Genomic DNA, 26,772 nt, shown 5'->3' with positions numbered 1-26,772 from the left:
ACTAATTTAGAACCACTTACTGAAAGACGTCGCAAACATAAACTTATCCTAATGTATAAAATATTGAACAAAATGACTCCTGAATATTTATTTGATATTGTTAGACCCTATATTAATAATAATGCTCCACATCATAATCTCAGAAATCATAGATTCTTTAATATTCCTCGATGCAGAACAAACCTGTATGATAACAGCTACTTCATTGATGTCATGAAAATTTGGAACTCCCTTGAAACAGACTTAACTAGTGCTCCTTCACTGAATATTTTTAAATCTAAATTGAATAGAAATAGACCTTTAAACACTGATACTACTCATTTATTTAAACTATGCTCACCTAGAAAATTAAATATCACTCTTTGCCAATTAAGAAACTCTGCTAGCAACTTAAATTATCACAGATTAATAGATCATCTAATTCCAAATTCAGCCTGTTCCTGTGGTTATTACTCTGAGGATCTAGACCATTACTTCTTCTATTGTCCAAATTACAACCATATAAGGCACTTTATATATGACATATTTATACAAGTTGGTTTTATAGATATTAACTTACTAACATGTGGTAACTATGAACTTTCACTTGATCTTAACAAATTTGTTTTAAGTAATGTAGAAAGATTTATAACTAATTCGAGAAGGTTTTATTCTCATTGAATCAATTAATTATATAATATTTCATTAATATGTATGTATATCATTATAATTGTTTAATAAAATACTCATCTTTCTCAATGTCAGGTAGGTTAAGCGCTTTTGCTTTACAAAATTTTGTATAATTATCTATTTTTTATATATATATATATAATGTTTACGTATATAAATAAAAATATTTCCTGAACTTTTGATACTTTTCAACTAGAAATTATTCCATTAAACTATGAAAAACTACTTAAACTATTACAATGATGTGTGTATGAGTGTATGAGTGTATGTTCAAATGTTATAAATAACCCTAATTATATAGCTCTATTGTTCAAGTTGTCTAGAAAAATTATATCAATATTATATTATCAAAATGTCATTTACATATGTATGTGGGAGAAGACTGATATAGGCTAAGCCTGTTGTCAAATCCCTTTGTACTATAAGATCTTGTATAATAAAATTTGTTGAAATTGAAATTGATAATTTATCTTTAAGTGAAGGTAAGTTAATATATATAGTGTAGGGCAATGATAATTTATCTTTAAGTGAAGGTAAGTTAATATATAGTGTAGGGCAATGATAATTTATCTTTAAGTGAAGGTAAGTTATATATAGTGTATAGGGCAATGGTAATTTATCTTTAAGTGAAGGTAAGTTATATATAGTGTAGGGCAATGATAATTTATCTTTAAGTGAAGGTAAGTTAATATATATAGTGTAGGGCAATGATAATTTATCTTTAAGTGAAGGTAAGTTAATATATAGTGTAGGGCAATGATAATTTATCTTTAAGTGAAGGTAAGTTAATATATAGTGTAGGGCAATGATAATTTATCTTTAAGTGAAGGTAAGTTATATATAGTGTAGGGCAATGATAATTTATCTTTAAGTGAAGGTAAGTTAATATATATAGTGTAGGGCAATGATAATTTATCTTTAAGTGAAGGTAAGTTGATATATAGTGTAGGGCAATGATAATTTATCTTTAAGTGAAGGTAAGTTATATATAGTGTAGGGCAATGATAATTTATCTTTAAGTGAAGGTAAGTTAATATATAGTGTAGGGCAATGATAATTTATCTTTAAGTGAAGGTAAGTTAATATATAGTGTAGGGCAATGATAATTTATCTTTAAGTGAAGGTAAGTTATATATAGTGTATAGGGCAATGGTAATTTATCTTTAAGTGAAGGTAAGTTATATATAGTGTAGGGCAATGATAATTTATCTTTAAGTGAAGGTAAGTTAATATATATAGTGTAGGGCAATGATAATTTATCTTTAAGTGAAGGTAAGTTAATATATAGTGTAGGGCAATGATAATTTATCTTTAAGTGAAGGTAAGTTAATATATAGTGTAGGGCAATGATACTTTATCTTTAAGTGAAGGTAAGTTATATATAGTGTAGGGCAATGATAATTTATCTTTAAGTGAAGGTAAGTTAATATATAGTGTAGGGCAATGATAATTTATCTTTAAGTGAAGGTAAGTTAATATATATAGTGTAGGGCAATGATAATTTATCTTTAAGTGAAGGTAAGTTAATATATAGTGTAGGGCAATGATAATTTATCTTTAAGTGAAGGTAAGTTGATATATAGTGTAGGGCAATGATAATTTATCTTTAAGTGAAGGTAAGTTATATATAGTGTAGGGCAATGATAATTTATCTTTAAGTGAAGGTAAGTTAATATATAGTGTAGGGCAATGATAATTTATCTTTAAGTGAAGGTAAGTTAATATATATAGTGTAGGGCAATGATAATTTATCTTTAAGTGAAGGTAAGTTAATATATAGTGTAGGGCAATGATAATTTATCTTTAAGTGAAGGTAAGTTAATATATATAGTGTAGGGCAATGATAATTTATCTTTAAGTGAAGGTAAGTTAATATATATAGTGTAGGGCAATGATAATTTATCTTTAAGTGAAGGTAAGTTAATATATAGTGTAGGGCAATGATAATTTATCTTTAAGTGAAGGTAAGTTAATATATAGTGTAGGGCAATGATAATTTATCTTTAAGTGAAGGTAAGTTAATATATATAGTGTAGGGCAATGATAATTTATCTTTAAGTGAAGGTAAGTTAATATATAGTGTAGGGCAATGATAATTTATCTTTAAGTGAAGGTAAGTTAATATATATAGTGTAGGGCAATGATAATTTATCTTTAAGTGAAGGTAAGTTAATATATAGTGTAGGGCAATGATAATTTATCTTTAAGTGAAGGTAAGTTAATATATAGTGTAGGGCAATGCTAATTTATCTTTAAGTGAAGGTAAGTTAATATATATAGTGTAGGGCAATGATAATTTATCTTTAAGTGAAGGTAAGTTAATATATATAGTGTAGGGCAATGATAATTTATCCTCATATTATGTGGTTAATAGGAAGTGGGACTGGCCTGGGCTGAACGCCGCTGGCCAGATATATAGTTCAAATGGTTAGAACGTGCGTCTAGAGTTGGGAGGTCCTTGGTTCGAGTCCCATTCTAGCTGTGCATTTTTCCTCTCCTATTACATTTGGCACCCAACTAAATACTCGCAAATGGTGGTATAGGCTCATGTGTGTGTCTTCCGGGGTCAAAGACATTGTTGAAGGAGGGAGGAATGTAGCAGAACTGGACTGGGCAGAGTGCCGGTGGCCAGGTAGCTCAAATGGTTACTAAGTTAGAGCTTAAGTCGAGAGTTCGGAGGTCCCAGGTTAGAGTCCCGGTCTGGTCATTGCATTTTTCCTCTCCTACTACATAGTGCTCAACTCATTAAGGTGGTAATTAGGGTCTCGTGTGTATCTTCGGGGTGGAAGTCTCTCATTGAAGACTTTGTTGAAGGAGGGATCGGAGGAATGGTTAGAGCGTCCGTCTAGAGGTCCTGGGTTTGAGTTCCAGTCTGGTCATTTTTCCTGTTACAAATAGTTACATATATAGCTGTGTATAGTTTTGATACTGTTCTAGTCAAACCTGTCAACCCTCCATGTTAAGGAATTTACGGAAACTCCCAATTTCTCACTTTATTTTAGATGTGATGCAGTAAAAAAAAATCATTGCTCTTACTTTTGAATTTGAATATAGTCCTACAGAATATTGACAATTTAATCATGGACATGTCAAAAGTTGGTCAAGTTAATAGAATTTTTATGCACAGGTTATACATTCGTTCATCCCTGAACCAAGAAAGGAACGAAATATGTGTGCTTACAGTTTGCCAGTAATGGGTTTGATTTTTTGAATGTCATGAGTATTTTCAGTAAAAACCTCAGATAAAGAAACCAAAAAAAATAAAGAAAATGGATGGTCGAGTGAAATTTTTACCAGAAATTTGGAAGTATATATATATATGTCGTTGAGAGAAAATTACTCTTTCATTATTTGTGTATGTAGGATAGGGATATTCCACTATTGGTTCACAAAATTTGGTAAAAACTTCGGCAAGCGTCTGGTCTCACCACATTTTGTGACCCTTGGGTGGAATATTTTTATATCCCTGTCCTACATACACACAGATGAAAGAGTCTGATAATAATATTATTAGTTGAAAGATTTAACAGGTAATGGCTTCCATCATCAGGGCTTTTTCTGAGGACTTTTTGGGGCTGATAGTAGGCCCCATTCCCAATTGAAATTATTTCATATTAATGCCGAATTCCCAAAATTTGCAGTTTACTCCTGAAAAAAACTTTCCCAATTCATCAATTTTCTTAATTCCCAAAATGAGACAAAAAGGCCCCTTCCCAAATCAATGAGAAAAAAGCCCTGATCACAATCAGGATGGTGATTTAATCCTTCGTGGTTACCTCCCTTAGCCCAGGATCTTCTGTCTCAGTGGATGGAGGATAAAGTCCACTTACAAGATGATGGTGATGATGACTTGGAGGAAGATGTGTACCAAAGACGAACGGTTCAGTCAGATGTTAAGCGTGAGTGGGACCATCTCCTCCAGAATAACTACGAGGAACAAGGTCTAGTGAAACCTCAACCAACCATTAATGGTCAGTATTCAGCCACTGATAATGGTCAGTATAAATCTATCAAAAGTCAGTATCCATATCTTAATGGTCAGTATTCAACCATAAACAGTCAGTATTCATCCATTAATGGTCAGTATTCATCCGTTGATGGTCAGTATTCATCCGTTGATGGTCAATATTCATCCATAAAAGTTCAATATTCATCCTTTGATGGTCAGTATTCAACTATTCATGGTCAATATTCAATCATTTATGGTCAATATTCATCTATTAATGGTCAATATTCATCCATTAATGGTCAATATTTATCTGTTAATGGTAAATATTCATCCATTAATGGTCAATATTCATCCATTAATGGTCAATATTCAACCATTAATGATCAATATTTAACCATAAATGGTCAACATTCATCCATTAATGGTCAATATTTATCCATTAATGGTCAACATTCATCCATTAATGGTCAATATTCATCCATTAATGGTCAACATTCAACCATTTATGGTCAATATTCATTTGTTATAATGGTCAGTACCACAATTTGAAGACATTCCAGTGTGCATACTTATAATATTGAGACTTTTCATTACTTGAAACTAATGTCATGGTCTTGATGTGCTTGCCTTATGAATATAATGAATATGGTGTGTTGTTAAAAATGTATTCAATTGAGAACTTCTCAATTTCTTATAACTATAAAAATTTAGTAGCAAGTAATAAATACAATTAGTGTAATGGTAATTACCTTCAGAATCAGGATGATCTTTTAATCTTGAATTTGTGACAAGTCATAAAATATTATAAGATACGTTTTATAGATCTTAATATTAGTCATAATATCATTTGATTTGAAGACTCGCTGCTGATTCATTTAACTGGAAAAGTTTAGAGCTTTGGAGAAAAATTTGAAATTTTATAGGTCGGAGCAATACATACATGTATATACGTTTGTGATGATATTACCAGATATGTTTAAATATAATTTCTATTCATAGACACAGACCCATACGCATTTCTAGCAGAGCAAGATGAGGAAAGTGCTGTGGAATCCATTGTACAACATATGCTTAGTAAGAAATTTGTAAACGACAATGTCACCAATGATTTAGGGTTTGAGGATTTAAACAAGCCCGATCCTCGCACCAAGATGGAGCTACGACACAAACAGGTATTACTTAAACCCAAATCATTTCTACATTGTAGGCTAGTACTAGTGGTGGGACGATGATCGAAAATGATGGAGAATTAGTCAAAAAAAAAAAAATCAAAAAACAACAACAAAAAAACTTATCATCAATATATGAAAAGGCAATTAATTGGAAATTTCTGAATGTATTTGTAAATGTTGGCTTCATGTATTTTTGTAATTTTACCAAACCAAGCAGTAGTTGATCCTATATTTCACCAATATATTCACTGGTTGTTTACTAGTGATTAAGGAGATTTGAATATATTAACAACCGTTAAATGCTCTTTTTTGTTCAAACTATTGACAACAAAGGCTAACACATATAATAAATGTACTTGAGATGTACAAACATTTTCTACAAAGTGGCAATTCTGTGCTTAATTTAGAAAACCGATAATAAATGATAATCAATCCATTTCATGGTTATGATTATCGATTCTGAAAGTGAAACCGATTCCTGTCACTAGCTAGTTACAGGTTAATTTGTTAACTCAGAGGTACTTTATCTAAATTAATTTCAGCTTAGAATTTTATCCTGTAATACTTGGTTTGGAGTTGGAGAATTTTTACTGATATTATGGAAAATCTGGTTTGTTTCTCTAGCTGTGAAGTCAGTGTATTCACTATGTAGGGTAGACCGGCACATGTCTCTGTGATATTAAAATTATAAATCAAATTGAGCTTTATAGTTTTAGGATATAGTCGAAGAGTTACAAGCTATTATAATAGCTAGGGGGAGATAATCTAGTATTACAATTATTCAGCTGGGCAATTTACACAAACTTGGGACTGATGGACAATAAATGTAGATTATTGATTTATAAGGAAAACAATACTTCCACCTGGTGTGAGATAGATTGTAGACCAAATTGTATCTTAATAAGAAAAGTGGATAAAACCAATGCTTTGGTCTTCAAAATCAACATTTACACAGATAAGAGATTCAAACACGATTCAAATAAAACGGAAAATTCTACCTTTCCCTTTTTTGTACTGTTAAACACTTCAATGCAATTCTGTGCATTTTTGAGTATTTTAACTACTTTGGGTTTTGGCTCTTACAAGGAAGGAAATATGATTTGCTACAAGACCACAAGGCCATGATAGTACTTGATAGTTGATGAGTTAACTGTCTGGCTGTCTATCATCATATTGATGTAGAAAATATGCTAAAAAGTGAGGCCATATGGAATGGAAAATTCCATCTTTCTCTCTTTTGATGCCCTGATGCAATTCTGAGCATTTTTGTGTGTTAAGTGCATATCATAGGGTATGGGCTATGAAGTTATGAGTTAATCAACATACAGAGGTGATCTATTCTTTTACTAATAATAGTTCATCCTTGAACTGTCACAGGTGAAAGATAATCGAGAAAAACGTGAACAGGAGCTAAACAGAAAGAAAAAAGAACATCAAGCAAAGAAGGACGCACATCACAAAGCCAAGCAAATTGTGCTACAGGTAACAAAGTGTTCTACAGGTAACAAATGGTTTCTACAGGTAACAAATGGTTTCTACAGGTAACATATGGTTCTACAGGTAACGAATTGTGCTACAGGTAACAAATAGTTCTACAGGTAACATATGGTTCTACAGGTAACAAATGGTTCTACAGGTAACAAATGGTTCTACGGCTAACAAATGGTTTTACAGGTAACAAATAGTTCTACAGGTAACATATGGTTCTACAGGTAACATATGGTTCTACAGGTAACAAATGGTTCTACAGGTAACAAATGGTTTTACAGGTAACAAATGGTTCTACAGGTAACATATGGTTTCTACAGCTAACAAATGGTTCTACGGCTAACAGACTATTTGACAGGTAAAAAATCTGATGTGGAGGTTGGCGGTGGTTCTGCCATCTATCTGCCTGACCGCTGCAATTTGTGCATGTATCATGTTGTTGCTATCAGAAGAAAGTTTTTTTCATATATATATTTCCTTACTTTGTTTTCCTAAATATTAAATATACGTAAAACTTGGTGTTATGGTCTCTTTACCCTACTAGATGTTACTTTTCAGGAGGAGAAGAACAAACTGGCCAAAGCTAAGAAGGAAGAAATGGAAATAAGGAAAGAAATGGCTCGGATACGTAAAGACATGAAGGAGGAACGGCGCCAGCTAGATGAACAGAGATCTTGGTAAATACAAAAAATATTTAGATAAATACAAACAAATATTTAGATAAATACAAAAAAATATTTAGATAAATACAAAAAAATATTTAGATATTAAATACAAAAAAATATTTAGATAAATACGAACAAATATTTAGATAAATACAAACAAATATTTAGATAAATACAAAAAAATATTTAGATAAATACAAAAAAATATTTAGATTTTAAATACAGAAAAATATTTAGATAAATACAAACAAATATTTAGATAAATACAAAAAAATATTTAGATAAATACAAAAAAATATTTAGATAAATACAAAAAAAAAATATTAAGATAAATACAAAAAAAAATATTTAGATAAATACAAACAAATACCTAGAAAAATACAAACAAATATCTAGAAAAATACGGGACATTATTTTAACAATACCCAACATGCTTGTTATATTTAATATCTATAGGCAGAGGAAGAACCAGGAGGAAACTTTAAACAAAGCAACAGTGTTAGTTGATGAAGAGGAAGAAAATTTCAGGCTGGAGAGGGAGAAACGAGAACGTACAGAGGAAGAGAGACGGAGGAAAATCATGGTCAGACTTGGACAGATACAGACCAGACAAGAGGCAGCTAACCTAAAGGTACACAGCAGGGACTCAGAAGCTGCTTTAAGACTTGTTGGTTTGTGTTATCTGATGTAAGATCAAGGGAAGCGAATCTTTTTCTGTTGGGTCTCAAACAGAACAAAATATCCTAGATGTGTTTCCTTATGTTGGCTTATTTCCTTGTTTGTTTGGTGAGTGTTTGCTCAATGAACAGACAGGGTCATTTTGAGATGGAGTCTCCTTGTAGTAGTTGATGGCTACCTCACTTAACATAAAAGAGGCCAAATGGATGGTATTATACAAAGCCATTGGGTTAAAATGTCTTGCCCGAGGACATGACAGCTACCACACAAAAGAAGCCATGATCTTAGCTTCCTAAAAACCCCAAAAATGTCTTATGTGGTCAACCACTTACTTAGGACCTTCACCAAAGGTTGCATTGTCAAGTTCTCCAGTAAGCCATGACATTAGGGAAGTTTGATTCAGGCTTGTCACTGTAAAACTCTAGAGCGAGCTGTGAAGTTAGGGAGGTATGATTCAGGCTTGTCACTGTAAAATTCTCTAGAGTGAGCTGCGAAGCTAGGGAAGTTTGATTCGGGCTTGGCAATTTAAAGTTCTCTACAGAGTAAGCCATGGTGTTAGGGAGGTATCATAAGATTCATGCTTCTAACTGTTGACTACAGTTGTAAATAATGACAGACAGTCGGAGAGTATGCAAGTCTGTATTTAATCTACTAGTTTAGAACTGTTACAGTACAGCTAACCGTTACAGTCATAGACTAGAACTGTTACAGTACAGCTAACTGTTACAGTCATAGACTAGAACTGTTACAGTACAGCTAACTGTTACAGTACAGCTAACTGTTACAGTCAGACTAGAACTGTTACAGTACAGCTAACTGTTACAGTCATAGACTAGAACTGTTACAGTACAGCTAACTGTTACAGTACAGCTAACCGTTACAGTCATAGACTAGAACTGTTACAGTACAGCTAACTGTTACAGTCATAGACTAGAACTGTTACAGTACAGCTAACTGTTACAGTACAGCTAACCGTTACAGTCATAGACTAGAACTGTTACAGTACAGCTAACTGTTACAGTACAGCTAACTGTTACAGTCATAGACTAGAACTGTTACAGTACAGCTAACTGTTACAGTCATAGACTAGAACTGTTACAGTACAGCTAACTGTTACAGTACAGCTAACCGTTACAGTCATAGACTAGAACTGTTACAGTCATAGACTAGAACTGTTACAGTACAGCTAACTGTTACAGTACAGCTAACCGTTACAGTCATAGACTAGAACTGTTACAGTACAGCTAACCGTTACAGACATAGACTAGAACTGTTACAGTACAGCTAACTGTTACAGACATAGACTAGAACTGTTACAGTACAGCTAACCGTTACAGTTATAGACTAGAACTGTTACAGTACAGCTAACTGTTACAGTCATAGACTAGAACTGTTACAGTACAGCTAACCGTTACAGTTATAGACTAGAACTGTTACAGTACAGCTAACTGTTACAGTCATAGACCAGAACTGTTACAGTACAGCTAACTGTTACAGTCATAGACCAGAACTGTTACAGTACAGCTAACTGTTACAGTCGTCATAGACCAGAACTGTTACAGTACAGCTAACTGTTACAGTCATAGACTAGAACTGTTACAGTACAGCTAACTGTTACAGACATAGACTAGAACTGTTACAGTACAGCTAACCGTTACAGTACAGCTAACCGTTACAGTCATAGACTAGAACTGTTACAGTACAGCTAACTGTTACAGTCATAGACTAGAACTGTTACAGTACAGCTAACTGTTACAGTCATAGACTAGAACTGTTACAGTACAGCTAACTGTTACAGACATAGACTAGAACTGTTACAGTACAGCTAACCGTTACAGTCATAGACTAGAACTGTTACAGTACAGCTAACCGTTACAGTCATAGACTAGAACTGTTACAGTACAGCTAACTGTTACAGTCATAGACTAGAACTGTTACAGTACAGCTAACTGTTACAGTACAGCTTACCGTTACAGTACAGCTAACTGTTACAGTCATAGACCAGAACTGTTACAGTACAGCTAACTGTTACAGTCATAGACCAGAACTGTTACAGTACAGCTAACCGTTACAGTTATAGACTAGAACTGTTACAGTACAGCTAACTGTTACAGTACAGCTAACTGTTACAGTACAGCTAACTGTTACAGTCATAGACCAGAACTGTTACAGTACAGCTAACTGTTACAGTCATAGACCAGAACTGTTACAGTACAGCTAACCGTTACAGTTATAGACTAGAACTGTTACAGTACAGCTAACTGTTACAGTCATAGACTAGAACTGTTACAGTACAGCTAACTGTTACAGACATAGACTAGAACTGTTACAGTACAGCTAACTGTTACAGTCATAGACTAGAACTGTTACAGTACAGCTAACCGTTACAGTCATAGACTAGAACTGTTACAGTACAGCTAACTGTTACAGTCATAGACCAGAACTGTTACAGTACAGCTAACCGTTACAGTCATAGACTAGAACTGTTACAGTCATAGACAGAACTGTTACAGTACAGCTAACTGTTACAGTCATAGACAGAACTGTTACAGTACAGCTAACTGTTACAGTCATAGACTAGAACTGTTACAGTACAGCTAACTGTTACAGTCATAGACCAGAACTGTTACAGTACAGCTAACTGTTACAGTCATAGACTAGAACTGTTACAGTACAGCTAACTGTTACAGTCATAGACTAGAACTGTTACAGTACAGCTAACTGTTACAGTCATAGACCAGAACTGTTACAGTACAGCTAACTGTTACAGTCGTCATAGACTAGAACTGTTACAGTACAGCTAACCGTTACAGTCATAGACTAGAACTGTTACAGTACAGCTAACTGTTACAGTCATAGACCAGAACTGTTACAGTACAGCTAACTGTTACAGTCGTCATAGACTAGAACTGTTACAGTACAGCTAACTGTTACAGTCATAGACTAGAACTGTTACAGTACAGCTAACTGTTACAGTCGTCATAGACTAGAACTGTTACAGTACAGCTAACTGTTACAGTACAGCTAACCGTTACAGTCATAGACTAGAACTGTTACAGTACAGCTAACTGTTACAGTACAGCTAACCGTTACAGTACAGCTAACTGTTACAGTCATAGACTAGAACTGTTACAGTACAGCTAACTGTTACAGTCATAGACTAGAACTGTTACAGTACAGCTAACTGTTACAGTACAGCTAACTGTTACAGTCATAGACTAGAACTGTTACAGTACAGCTAACTGTTACAGTCATAGACTAGAACTGTTACAGTACAGCTAACTGTTACAGTACAGCTAACTGTTACAGTCATAGACTAGAACTGTTACAGTACAGCTAACTGTTACAGTCATAGACTAGAACTGTTACAGTACAGCTAACTGTTACAGTACAGCTAACCGTTACAGTACAGCTAACTGTTACAGTACAGCTAACTATTACAGTCATAGACTAGAACTGTTACAGTACAGCTAACCGTTACAGTACAGCTAACTGTTACAGTACAGCTAACTATTACAGTCATAGACTAGAACTGTTACAGTACAGCTAACCGTTACAGTCATAGACTAGAACTGTTACAGTACAGCTAACTGTTACAGTACAGCTAACCGTTACAGTCATAGACTAGAACTGTTACAGTACAGCTAACCGTTACAGTACAGCTAACCGTTACAGTCATAGACTAGAACTGTTACAGTACAGCTAACTGTTACAGTACAGCTAACCGTTACAGTCATAGACTAGAACTGTTACAGTACAGCTAACTGTTACAGTACAGCTAACCGTTACAGTCATAGACTAGAACTGTTACAGTACAGCTAACCGTTACAGTCATAGACTAGAACTGTTACAGTACAGCTAACTGTTACAGTCATAGACCAGAACTGTTACAGTACAGCTAACTGTTACAGTACAGCTAACTGTTACAGTCATAGACAGAACTGTTACAGTACAGCTAACTGTTACAGTCATAGACTAGAACTGTTACAGTACAGCTAACCGTTACAGTCATAGACCAGAACTGTTACAGTACAGCTAACTGTTACAGTCATAGACTAGAACTGTTACAATACAGCTAACTGTTACAGTCATAGACTAGAACTGTTACAGTACAGCTAACTGTTACAGTTATAGACTAGAACTTTTACAGTACAGCTCACTGTTACAGTACAGCTAACTGTTACAGTTATAGACTAGAACTGTTACAGTACAGCTAACTGTTACAGTTATAGACTAGAACTGTTACAGTACAGCTAACTGTTACAGTCATAGACTAGAACTGTTACAGTACAGCTAACCGTTACAGTCATAGACTAGAACTGTTACAGTACAGCTAACTGTTACAGTCATAGACTAGAACTGTTACAGTACAGCTAACTGTTACAGACATAGACTAGAACTGTTACAGTACAGCTAACTGTTACAGTCGTCATAGACTAGAACTGTTACAGTACAGCTAACCGTTACAGTCATAGACTAGAACTGTTACAGTACAGCTAACCGTTACAGTCATAGACTAGAACTGTTACAGTACAGCTAACTGTTACAGTCATAGACTAGAACTGTTACAGTACAGCTAACTGTTACAGTACAGCTAACCGTTACAGTACAGCTAACTGTTACAGTACAGCTAACCGTTACAGTACAGCTAACTGTTACAGTACAGCTAACCGTTACAGTACAGCTAACTGTTACAGTCATAGACCAGAACTGTTACAGTACAGCTAACCGTTACAGTCATAGACTAGAACTGTTACAGTACAGCTAACTGTTACAGTCATAGACCAGAACTGTTACAGTACAGCTAACTGTTACAGTACAGCTAACTGTTACAGTCATAGACAGAACTGTTACAGTACAGCTAACTGTTACAGTCATAGACTAGAACTGTTACAGTACAGCTAACTGTTACAGTTATACGTTTTCGTTACAGAGTCTTCAGCGGCATTTTTCTTCCTGGTACAACATCGTACTTCAGCGGCGTCTACAAATTGGGAGAGCTAAGGCTATCCATGACTGGAAACTGCTCCTACAGGCCTGGAATGCGTGGAAGGCATTTATACGGACACACCGAATCGACAGAGAGACAAAACAACACGAGATATCGATCATACAGACACACAGGTAATACTTACTTACTAGATACTGTGTGTTCAGTGTATAGTTAGTGGAGGTATATATATAGTAGATATGGGGGGGAGGGGGTTTGTTTTTGCTTAACGTCCTATTAACAGCCATGGTCATTTAAGGACATGCCAGGTTTTGAAGGTGGAGGAAAGCCGAAGTACCCAGAGAAAAACTACCGGCCTACGGTCAGTAAATGTACCTGGCAACTGCCCCACGTAGGTTTCGAACTCGGAGGTGGAAGGCTAGTGTTAAAGTGTCGGGACACCTTAACCACTCTGCCACCACGGCCCCTGATATGGGGGAGTGGGGAGGGGTCCTCTTCTTGATTGGTAAATAGATATAATTAATGTTAAAAACAATGAATTGTTTGATGTGCCAAATATTGCCTGTCGTAATTGTACTGTGATGAATATAACGCCAATGTGGTGCAGCAGTATTAGCTGTGGATATTTGTGGCTAGGCAATTGGGTGCTGTAGATCGTGAGTGGAAAACGGAAGATTTTGAAATATGAGAAATGTGAAAAATGGAAGATTTTGAAATATTCTGACTTCCTTACAACTGATAAAGAATTGTAACAGTAAGAATGATTATAATTATTTCATATTAAATGTATATTCTGTAGAATTTTCTGTTTTCTATAGAAAAACACACACTGCTGAGACACATTACAGGCTATGGTTACTAAGGAAATATTTTGTTGCCTGGCAACTATGGATTAAAATGGAACAGGAACGGAAAGAAATGGAACAAGCTCAAGAGAAAACACGCAACAAAATGGCTGCTTTACTGGAAGCAGCTGCCAAGGGGAAACTTACAGAGGGAAATGACACTGATCGGTCAGAACAAAACAGGGTTGTCAAGGCAACGAATGTTGAAGTAGTGAGTAAAACAGAATTAGGACTGATATTTGGTATTAAATAGTTTTTATCAAACACACACTTTGGCGGCACAGAAGCGGTACCACTATGTGGACTGTTTTTGGACAAATATATAATTGTCACGAAACTGCCACATACAAGCAATTTTATCAATTGTTGTTACAGGCATGCACAATCTAATGATATATTTTGAGTAATTTGGGAGTTACTGACTGTAAAATGATTCTGTAACAACATTTTGTTTATTTAAGGATGCCTTGTTTGAGAACAATCAGCGACGACCTTTGACCTCAAGAAGTGATGTCTCAACAATAGTGGAGTCCAATTCTGCAAGAAAACCACTGGAGCGGAACAGAATTCCTACTGAAGCATGGCAGATTACCAAGCGACATCTTCAGCTGACCACAGATGAGATCGCTGGACTCGGAGGCGGAGATACACAAGGAAAACATCACTCTGACCAGAAAATCCGGAATCGGTTCGGAACACAGCCGTGGATGAACAGGAAGTATATGCCAAATAGCTTTGAGAATCGTCACAACGCACAGCAACGCATTCTGGAGGAACAACAACGACAACTCAAGGAGCAACAGCAACTCATCCAGGAACTACAGTTTAACCAGAAACAACAGATGTTAGAACAACAGGGGAGTACTCAACGACAACTGGCGGATAGGATAACGTCTGTAAAGTCACCACCAGGTCCCAACGACAGTCAAACGACAGCAAAGACACAGCCAAGTAAACAACGTAATGATGGATTAAACAACGGCGACAGCAGCGACAGAAATCGGGACAACAGAGCTGGAACTATCGACAGGTATTAATTAATATGTTAAATACCATTTATAGGGAATCTCTTTTTGTGTTGTATTCTTGGACAAGATACTTTTTTTCCGTTGTGTTCCAGTCAATTCAGCTGTAAATGAGTATGTGATAGGGCAGTGCAAGAAATGTTGTGTGTAACTTGAAATGACAGTAGGTCTGGCTGTTTGCTCCCCAGGGTAAAAAACTTTGGCTGGTAAAAGTGCAATAACTACGGATAGTAATTTGTGAACCACTTTGAGCTGACTGTGTTGCTGTGATATATAGTGGTATATCAAACTTCAAATTATTAATTATAATCATGATGCATATGATTAACATGTAATTAAATCTTGATTCTCTGGTTTCTCTATTTCCTTTTTCCCTTCAGAAATACTTTTGAGCCTATAACAGAAAGATCTGAAGTCACAGAACAATCTGATGTCACACCAAGGTCAGAGGTCACAGCAAGATCAAATCAGGTCACGGCAAGGTCAGAGGTCACATCAGCTGGTAGTACTGCCACCAATAAACACAACTCTAAGTACTTGACAGTTTTAAAAAGTGAGTGAATTGGAGTTTTTCCTGTTTTTTTCCTGTTTTATGCATATTATGCCATGTTCCCAACTGTTTCTGTCGATTTATAATTATATAATTATTATTGTGTACATGTTTAAAATGTTTACTGTTACTGTTTAATACTGATATTTACTGTATATTATACAACACTATGATTTAGGTTGTCTTTGAAGCAGTACAGAACTATATTTTGAAAACTAACAGATTTTCAACTATTGAATAATATGTCTTTAATCAGTACAAGTTAAAACAAAACCCTAAAATATCCCTCTTTACTCCTTTCCTTCCTCTCTTCCTTGACTAATTAGAAATCTACTTGACCAGTGTTTTCTTTTGTTCATTTGTCATCGATTGAAGCCACAAGCGACGATGAACTCATAAAATCAGTCTTCACAATGACAGAGACCTATTTATGTGCATACTTTTAAAACATCATTGGATTTTAAAAGTTACTTAGTATTTATAGCTTTTGTTTAAAATCAAATATACTAAACCTAGTACGCTGTCTTAGCCAATATTCTCGATTTAACTCCACGTGATATCGCAAATTAACTAGGCCTAAATAAGATATAGATTTTATTTCACATGCATCGATTGGAATAAAACAATTACCTATTTTATAAACTTAGTGTAAATATATAACACGTGTTGCCTGTAATTGAATAGGATATAATACACTTGGAAAGTATGCGGGTATGTTTTGAATCCGACTACAAGAAGCCTATGTACGATAACTTGTAAATCCTGCAATTGAGCTTTAAATTTTCGCCGTCATCTTAAATTCGCCCTATCATCAAAGGGCGAAAATGGCGAAAATTAAACGGGGGCGAAAATTACCAGGTATACAGTATTGAATAATATGTCATTAATCAGTACAAGGTAAAACAAAACCCCAAAATACCCCTCTTTACTCCTTTCCTTCCTCTCTTCCACCTTAATTTTATCTCCTCCATTATATTTAATTTTTCTCTGTCATCCTGTTTAAACTGTCCCAATTGTGTAGTTTTCACTGTTAAATGCATTGTCGACTTAATTATGCTGTCCATTTTTCAATTTCTTATTTATTTATAGGTGATAGATTTATAAGTGTATTTGACACTTGTTTCTATTTTCCTTTAGTTTTGTATTGTATGCAATGTAATGTACCTAGATATTTGAATAAAAGAAAGTTTAAACTAACACTATGATTTAATACATTATATCAATTAATTATCTTATAACCTGACTTATTCTAGTTAACAGGAAGTATCTATCCTAGGTAAATTTGTAATTGAAGTTGTCATGTTAAATTATCAGAAATTCTTGATACAAATAGATATGGAATCACGAGCTGCAGAACGAGCACATCTCAAAGCAGAAAGAGAAGAAAAAAGACGACAAGCTGAAGAGGAAAATCTGGTAGGATTTTGACAACACTGGTGTTAATAATGTTTATAATTTGTTAAAATGGTGTTTTGAAGTTTGACATGTAAATAAATGTAACCTGTACAAAAGACATTTTTTAATACCCCTATCACATTGTAACAAAAAAATCAACTTTAAGACTTTTTTGCTGGTAAGTTGGGACAGAAGTGCCGAAAGTATCAGTTATTCAAATAGATAGTGCATTTTTACTGTATTTTTTTGTAAATTATCACTAATGTAAATAGTTCCACATTGCTAAGCCACATTGACATATCTTTGACATATCCATTATGATATCACAATAGTTTCTTGGTGATTTTTGACAGAAACGCCTCAAAGCTGAGGAAGAATTGTTATTACAACGGGATGCAGAGGAGAAGAGGGCACGTGTTGCTGCACATCGGGAGAAAAAACGACTAGAAAAAGAGGTAAGAGAGAAATAAGGTATCTAGATAACTAGATTCCCTGGAGGTCAGAGGTCCGGAGAAGGAACTAGATTCCCTGGAGGTCAGAGGTCAGGGGAAAGAACTAGACTCCCTGGAGGTCAGAAGTCAGGGGAAGGAACTAGACTCCCTGGAGGTCAGAGGTCAGGGGAAGGAACTTGATTCCCTGGAGGTCAGAGGTCAAGGGAAAGAACTAGACTCCCTGGAGGTCAGAGGTCAAGGGAAAGAACTAGAATCCCTGGAGGTCAGAGGTCAAGGGAAAGAACTAGATTCCCTGGAGGTCAGAAGTCAGGGGAAGGAACTAGACTCCCTGAAGGTCAGAGGTCAGGGGAAGGAACTAGATTCCCTGGAGGTCAGAGGTCAGGGGAAGGAACTAGACTCCCTGGAGGTCAGGGGGAAGAACTAGAATCCCTGGAGGTCAGAGGTCAAGGGAAAGAACTAGATTCCCTGGAGGTCAGAGGTCAGGGGAAAGAACTAGACTCTCTGAAGGTCAGAGTTCAGGGGAAGGAACTAGACTCCCTGGAGGTCAGAGGTCAGGGGAAGGAACTAGACTCCCTGGAGGTCAGAGGTCAGGGAAAGGAACTAGACTCCCTGGAGGTCAGGGGAAGGAACTAGACTCCCTGGAGGTCAGGGGGAAGAACTAGAATCCCTGGAGGTCAGAGGTCAAGGGAAAGAACTAGATTCCCTGGAGGTCAGAGGTCAGGGGAAAGAACTAGACTCCCTGGAGGTCATAGGTCAGGGGGAAGAACTAGACTTTCTGGAGGTCAGAGGTCAAGGGAAGGAACTAGACTCCCTTGAGGTCAGAGGGAAGAACTAGACTCCCTGGAGGTCAGCGGTTGTAGAAGACTTAGATAGGCTTTACCTGATGTCTAATCCTATTGACTTTCCATCCATGTTGAAATTGAAATTGAGGTCAGAGGTTAGGTGAGAGATCTAAGAGTCCAGGAGAGACAGCTAGATTCCCTAGAGGTCAGATGTCAGGTGAGATCTAGATTCCCTGGAGGTCATAGGTCAGATGAGACATATAGTAAGATATTTAGAGAACTAGACTCCCTGGAGCTCAGAGGTCAGATGTGTAGGGACTAGGTTTTCAGGAGTTCAGAATTCAGTGTAAAGAACTAGACCCTGGAGGTAAAGTGTTAAGAAAACTTGATTCCCTGGAGGTCAGAGGTCAGATGTGTAGGGACTAGGTTTTCAGGAGTTCAGAATTCAGTGTAAAGAAGTAGACCCTGGAGGTAAAGTGTCTAGAAAACTAGAATCCCTGGAGGTCAGAGGTCATATGTCTAGAAATCTAGATTCCCATGAGTTGAGAGGTCAAGTGTCTAGAGAAAAATGAGGGAAGATTGAAAGTCTCATGTGTGGAGAAATATGTTCCCTGGCGGTAACAGTTGAGATCCTAGGAACTTCCTACATCTTTTGTATAATCAGTTTAAATACCCAGTTTAAATTCCTTCATGCCAAATATTTTACTGTGCAAGAAGAAATGAATATGTTCGTTCTAACAATCAAGATTTGTCTCACTCATGGACACTTAAGTTTCTGGGTATCATTTCACAAAGCTTCGTAACTTACGAACGTTCGTAAATATTTACGAAAAAGTTACGCAAAACTTACGAATTTCTTAAGTGCGTTTCACAAAGGTGTTCGTAACTTTTTTCGTATCATACGTCAAAATCGTACGTTCTCCCGGTAAAATATACCGCTCTCTAACTTGGAGGTAAAAGAGGACGACACTTTTGAGGTGAAAATTGTACGCCGGTCCTATGCCCGAGTCACGTACACAGACTAGGAACTTTATTTTGTTCCATCAAAACAACCGTATTATTGATTGAAGATCTTTTTTTATAAAATTCCAATTCAATATTGTTTATCATGCAGTAAAAAAACAGTAACAACGCAATTTTCAGAGATTTTGCTCAATGTCCATCAATACACCTAATGTTCTTAAAATAGACTAAGTATTGAGACAGTCTATGAATATACGTACAATTAGTTTGATGACAATGATTATTTTGCCGGCATCCCTCCTCGACATTCAAAACCCGGTTTCACCTCGAAACAATCGCTCACAAGGCATAATCGTTCTCTTATGCTAATTTGTGATTGAGTACGACATCTTTTTCTGTTCAAAAGGGCATGGCTGCGCATGATTTTAAGTGGTTTTCGTAAGTTACGACAGGGTTGATATGGCGTAAAGTTACGCAAGGTTTTTGCGTAACTTGCGAACGTTCGTAAGTTACGAAGTTTTTGTGAAACACTTAGTAATTCGTAAATGTGACTTACGCAAATTTCGTAAGTTACGAAACTTTGTGAAACGATACCCTGGTCATCAAATGATGAGATGCAGTCATTATAAACATATTTATCTACAGTTGATGGACATCAAGAAATGGAAACATTCATGCTGACATCATTATCTTTAGACACAATCCTTTTTTATATAAGGATACAAATTAAATTATTAATCTAAATCAAATCCCTGTTCAGAGGAAACTTTAGAAAGAAAATTTACATCCATGCTGTGCCACTGTTGGTGGTATAATTGTCAGGAAAATAAAACTCAATAAGGTTTTATTTTTTACAGTGTACTATGTTTGGGATTTCAATATTTTAAAGAAAGAATGAGTGAGCTAACCAGCCTCATGGGCCTCTTGTTTTGTTTTACAGAAAGAAATCCAGAAACAACAAAAAGAGCAACATATGAAAGAACTCGCAAAAAAAGCAGACGCCCATTACTTACGTGCTACGGTTAAGTTCCGCTGTTTAGGACCGTTTCAGAAGCTTATAGAGATGGCACGGAGAAATGAGGTCAAGGCTGTTCGCCATTACAACAATAACTTAAAAAGGTGAAGGTCACAAGCTAATCACAAGTTAGTCATCAAATTAAAGATATATATTCCAAGCAGTGTGATTACCGGGTTACTAAATTGTTATCTGTTATTTAGGTAGCAATTTGCCACATGTGATGATTTTATTATATTAACATCATAACATATACAGTAAACCCCCGTTATAATGCCACCTTTTGTTCTGGGAGATTTTGGCGTTATATCGAGTTTGGCGAAATAACGAATTTGATCCAATAATGAGATAGCCCGACATGTTTTAAGAAGGCAGTGTTGGATCAACATGTACCTTTTATATTGTAGAAATGATGTTAAAAATTCGCAAAATATATACAAAATATGTTTTTATTATCATATAATTTGACATTTTAAATATAAACTGGTGCTTCCTTTCTGTCTATGCAGTCGACAAGGTGTGTCAATTGTTGTTTCCGATAATGTTTTTTAAAACTCTGGATTATACCGGAGTCCAGGGGCTGTAAATGGCTGGTAGTCGTTGGGGGTAAAAAGTGGATTTTCACATTAGAATGTTTGGGAATAATGTGGCTTGGGGCATTATCCATTATCAACAGCACATTTCTACGTTGACGCTTCATAGATTTGTTGAAATTCACCAACCAATCGTGAAAGAGGGCCGATGTCATCCAGGCTTTTTTGTTGGATGTGTAGTTTACATACAAGTTCACATTAAAATTTTTAAAACACCGCGGGTTGTTCGATTTCCCGATCACCATCGGTTTTATTTTTTCACTTCCATCAGAGTTACAACATAGTGCCACAGTAATACGATCTTTTATTTTTTTAATGCCTTTCGTACAATCAGATGTCGTTAGAGATCTGTCTGGAAGTAATCGGTAAAATAGACCCGTTTCGTCAATATTAAACACATCCTTGTTGGGATACCGGCACTTTCTCCTGAAATAACCTGAGATGAAATTTTATGTCGTGTTTTGAACCGGTTAGCCACCCTTTAGAATAATGGAAATTTTGAATTCCAAGTTCATCTACAAATTTCTGTGCTTTTGTTTTTAAAATATCGTCCGATATTGGAATGTTTTGTGCTCGGGCGTTAGTAAACCACACATACAGTGCCGATTCCAAATCAACATGATGAGCAGAACGATGACGCTTACGAGCTGGCGATCCTAAATCACTTTCATAATTCAATATTTTGGCTTTATCATTCAAAATATCACCGACAATTCGTCGTTTCACGGTAATATCCCATATGGTGGAAAAATGATTGGAAATACTTTGTTTCGTAGCCGTTGGATGAGACTCGGCATATTTGATTATTTGAGATTTTTTGTCAATATCCAACGCAGTACGTTTTCTCTTGAGAGAAGCCATGGTAAAAATGAGTTATGAAATGCATGGACAATAGACTGACCACAGTGATTACATTTAAAGGTAAATGAGTGTGCAGGGTGTGAACAACGTCTCACTCGATAACACATGATTTTAACTGCTGATCGGCTGTAAACACAATTCTATTTTTAGCCGAGTGAAATTACCTGGCGGACCTATCTGGGGTGCGGTAAGGGGAAATTGAACATTTGTTTTGAAAAATGTGTGGCGGATGGCGATAAGCACGTTTGGCGCTAAAACGGGTGTATTAACGTGGAGAGAAATCTGTTTTTTCTAAATGTGTGGCGATAAGTGAGTTTGGCGCTATAACGGGTGTATTAATGTGGAGAGAAATCGGTTTTTTCTAAATGTGTGGCGATAAGTGAGTTTGGCGCTATAACGGGTGGCATTATAAAGGAGTTATACTGTATTATGTAGATTAAATGGTTACATGAATATTGTGTTTCTTATAGCAATGTTGTTGGGTGTGTTTCAGACAAGCTTTGCAGAACTGGCATTCCAATGTTAAGGACATTGTTTGTCAGAAGGAAGCAACCGCAGACCAGATGTATAAATACTTCCTCGTCCGTCACTTCTTCTCTAATTGGAGAAACGTAAGATACATGATATACCAATATCATCTTTAGCTCGTAAGGAGCTATAATTATATAACTATGTAACTCTGTTGTTGGCGGTGTCAGCATCCGTACACAGCTAGGTTGACGTTTTTATAAAACAATGTAATGTCAATACTGATAAGGATACAGTTTAGGTATTTGACCTGTGTGGAACTATATTTATTGACCTGCTGACCTTGACTGTGACTTTTGAGCTTAAAAAAAAAATTGGGTCACAGTATATATCGTACGAGATATGGCTTTCATATTTGACATGCATGTTCTGAATTGTCTCAAGACATTTCTCTTGGTACTAGTTCATCTGCAGACCGGCTGACCTTTACTGTGACCTTTGACCTACTTTTAAAATATGAACCTAAATTTCAACCCAATTAGCAAGCTATGTTGTCTCTGATATCTTGTTTCCTGGGAGTTAATGTTTAAGGTCCAACAGTTAATAAAATGAAATTTAATCAATGAAATTACTCCTAGGCTACTTAATCAATCCAGATAAAATGCACCTGCCTTATAATATAAGCACACCCCATATTGTTTTTTCTTGGGAAGAGGATAGGTGGACTTAAGTCTGTGAAAGTTGTTTGCTGATCCGATATGTACAGATATATGTTGCCTTGTCCAAACACTCAAAGCACCTTTTATTTTTTGGCAGTTTAAACATCACACAACTATTATGGAGGGGCGTGCTCGGCGGATTTACGAACGTAACACGAAATGTAAGGTGTTCCTTGTCTGGCACGAGTACTCAAAGACGGAGAAGGAAAAGGCTGTGGTTTATAACCAACTGGCTAGTGACCACTACACAAGGTAATAGATATACATCATGTATAGGGAGTGACATTGTAATTAACATATGTTATTTTAACAATAAATTATCTTATTTATAACAAATAACATTTTTGGCCATATTTATCTATTTCAGAGGGAAATAAATTTTAAGGTTTCCGTGGTAACTTTTCTAATCAATTTGATCTGCGTTGTAAATAAAAACCTACACTAGCTGTCTTGTGTAAATATATAACCAAATTTGATCGCACTCTTAGACATTTAAGAATAAATGTATTAATCATATGGAAAAATAGCTTTCTTGGCAAAATTTGTTTATCTTATTTATAGGGAAATTAATCTTGACAGTTTTCACTGTTTTCTGATAAATTTGAGCTTTGTTGTAAAATATGGTTCACTTGAATATAAATATAATGCCTATTTATCCAACTCTTTGAGCATCAATTAATCTTAAATAAATAAACGTCTTCAGAAGACTTACGTTATATGAAGGTATACCCACAATGTTTCCGACAAAATCATATCTAATCCAATCCAAACAAAGTATTCAGACATATTTTTTTGACATCAATACTAACAGAATTAACAATGCTATTAAAACTGTATTAATACAGTCCGTTTTACCGTGTAATTACTCTGTAAATTGATATTTGTAAAGACAAGTTATGATTTAAAACTGTATTAATACAGTCCGTTTTACCGTGTAATTACTCTGTAAATTGATATTTGTAAAGACAAGTTGTGATATAAAAGTGATTTACTGTGTAATTACTCTGTTAATTGATATTGGTAAATACAAGTTGTGATATAAAAATGTATTTATTAAATACATTCCGTTTTACCATGTAATTACTCTGTAAATTATTATTGTTTAAGACAAGTTGTGATATAAAACTGTATTAATACAGTCCGTTTTACTGTGTAATTACTCTGTAAATTGATATTGGGAAAGACAAGTTGTGATTTTAAACTGTATTATACAGTCCGTTTTACTGTGTATAATTACTCTGTAAATTGATATTGGTAAAGACAAGTTGTGATTTTAAACTGTATTAATACTGTCCGTTTTACTGTGTATAATTACTCTGTAAAATGATATTGGTAAAGACAAGTTGTGATTTAAAAGTGATTTATTTGGATTTTGTTTATCAGGTCACTGTTGAAGAAGACATTCCAAACAATTAAGGATTATCCTTTAACACGCAAGAAAGAGATGGAACGCGAGAAAAGGCGGGCCGGGATGAGGGTGAGGGTGGCGGCATTGATTCCCGATTACGAGGCCGCAGAATTTAGGAAAAGTTCAACAGATTTCTCCTGACTTCAAACAAAATATGCAACAGACTCGGATTCCTTTTTTGAAAAGTTCAACACTGAAATCATTTATTTATACGGAAAACATTACGCGTCACAAAGGCTGTGGTTGAAACAAAATCAGCTGATTTCTCTCGGTGGTGACCCAGAAGTTTACTGGACTGTAGTGTTATAGAGTAGACAATGGACATTAAGTTCACTTATCCGCTAATGCCAGTTGGAGACTGTAGGTTGTAGAACATGATGAGCGACCATTTGTGCTTTTTGTCCTCTTATCTATTAGACATTTTACACAGATCAGTTTTATAAATAATTTATCAAAGCATTTCCTGTGTTCTGTTATATTTGCTTTTTTATAAACCAAACGAGTCTGAGTAGATTTTTACACTACAGGTGTGACAAATTCCTCTCAGAAGCAGAATTTTCACCAAAATTATAGTACTTTGTAAGAAAAACATTCTAATTGTAATTGATACTCTCAGAATTAATTTTAGAAAATTTCAGAATTTTGAGAGTGTAAAAGCTGAGTATTCCAAGTGTTCTGATTGGATGCTGTAGGAAGTTTTATTTTAGTTTGGTTTAAATTAAAGAAACAGTTTCTAGTGAAAAATTTCATTTTCATTTTTCTCACTTTATCAGATTATTTTCTTTGATCACATTCTGAACACCCGATCAATACTGAAAATAGTCCAGCTCTCTGATGAAAATATAGATTTCTAAATACAGCCTTGGACTCAGTGCTGTAGCAGTCTAGTCTCCTGGCCTAGTATCTCAATATCGTATGAATCGGTGTTCGTCTTTTGTCTGTCTACCTATTTTTAGCTCACCGGTTACGAGTAACTGAGAGCTAATGCTGTCACCCCGGCGTCCGTGTCGGCGTCCCACCCCAAAACTTTAAAGTTTTTGGGGTAAGTTTTTGGAAAGCTTGTATTAAAAGTCAAAAAGTATACAACTCATGTCCTTCTAATTTGGTTTATACATTCATTAGAGGTCTATTAGTGATGTTATGGCAAAATCATGCAGAAAGCTTGTATCCACACCCTTCTTATTTGGTTTATATCCATTTGAGGTCTAGGAGCGATATTATGTGACATACAATTTCAAAACGACATGCTTATTCATTTTTTATGTATGTATAAGCATGTCGTTTTGAAATTGTATGTCACATACATACATAAAAAATGAATGCATAGTGTGATTGCTGCCGCCGGTGAGCTTGCGCAATTGATTGCACTTGTTATCATTCTAGTGATTTTCAAAATTACTGCTGAACACTGTATTATTTTTTTCCATTGATAAATACACTACCATCCATAAGTTTGTAACACACTTTGCAGAAAATGTTTTGAAATTCAGTAAAAACCATTTAAATATTGTTTATTTTATGTTTGTTTACTTCATATGAAAATAATCAATCAGTACATACTCCATACAGTTTTTGGCGATCTACAAATCCTCAAAACGCAACATTTTTTGCAATATATTATGTATTTTTAGAAATTTTGTTAAATTGAAAGCATACTTTCACAGAGAAACATAATTTTTGAAGGGATAATTCATAGAGTGTAATGTAATTGTACATCTTGTAAACTGAAAAATGTTTGATGCATTTTTGAATTTTGGGACAAAGTTCTCTCCCTTGATCCACCTGAAACTTCCATCAGGATGGGATATTTTAATGAAAACTTGCCAATGTCACCGAGAAATGAACAGTCTTCAATGTTGAAGTCTCCGACTTATTTATGATATTTCAAGAAGTCAAAAGAGCAGATTTTTGGGAATTTTTATATGCATATAAGCGGGAGTCCGTGTTTTAGTCGATGCAAATACACGGGATTAAAATACAAAGATAAAGAAGAAGAAAATCGGGACCTGAGAATTTTATGCAAATAAGCGGGTTATTCAAATAAGCAATATGCAAATAAGTGGGCTCCTCTATTTGGTTGTTTTACGCCAGTGCACTACACCAGGAATGTGCTAGAAGTTAGGA

At 35.4% G+C, this 26,772-nt stretch overlaps 1 protein-coding gene across 1 annotated transcript in view; it reads left to right on the top strand.

The window, feature by feature from the left end:
* LOC117340148 (coiled-coil domain-containing protein 191-like) overlaps window positions 1-25,108 on the top strand; it is a 31,051-nt gene extending 5,943 nt beyond the window's left edge. Inside the window, exons 4-18 of the mRNA XM_033901915.1 lie at window positions 4,455-4,640; window positions 5,618-5,790; window positions 7,168-7,272; window positions 7,837-7,955; window positions 8,400-8,574; window positions 13,555-13,745; window positions 14,391-14,628; window positions 14,879-15,447; window positions 15,823-15,995; window positions 17,326-17,408; window positions 17,741-17,842; window positions 20,525-20,703; window positions 22,547-22,664; window positions 23,338-23,492; window positions 24,624-25,108. Coding sequence (XP_033757806.1) covers window positions 4,455-4,640; window positions 5,618-5,790; window positions 7,168-7,272; window positions 7,837-7,955; window positions 8,400-8,574; window positions 13,555-13,745; window positions 14,391-14,628; window positions 14,879-15,447; window positions 15,823-15,995; window positions 17,326-17,408; window positions 17,741-17,842; window positions 20,525-20,703; window positions 22,547-22,664; window positions 23,338-23,492; window positions 24,624-24,789 — 2,732 coding nt within the window. The 3' untranslated portion in view covers window positions 24,790-25,108. The remainder of the gene's footprint in view (window positions 1-4,454; window positions 4,641-5,617; window positions 5,791-7,167; window positions 7,273-7,836; window positions 7,956-8,399; window positions 8,575-13,554; window positions 13,746-14,390; window positions 14,629-14,878; window positions 15,448-15,822; window positions 15,996-17,325; window positions 17,409-17,740; window positions 17,843-20,524; window positions 20,704-22,546; window positions 22,665-23,337; window positions 23,493-24,623) is intronic.
* Window positions 25,109-26,772: the final 1,664 nt, after the last annotated feature.

The sequence above is a fragment of the Pecten maximus genome, chromosome 13, assembly GCF_902652985.1.
Source record: "Pecten maximus chromosome 13, xPecMax1.1, whole genome shotgun sequence".
NCBI lineage: Eukaryota > Metazoa > Mollusca > Bivalvia > Pectinida > Pectinidae > Pecten > Pecten maximus.
Note: the sequence above shows the minus strand (reverse complement) of the source record. Positions and strands in the feature narration are given on the sequence as shown.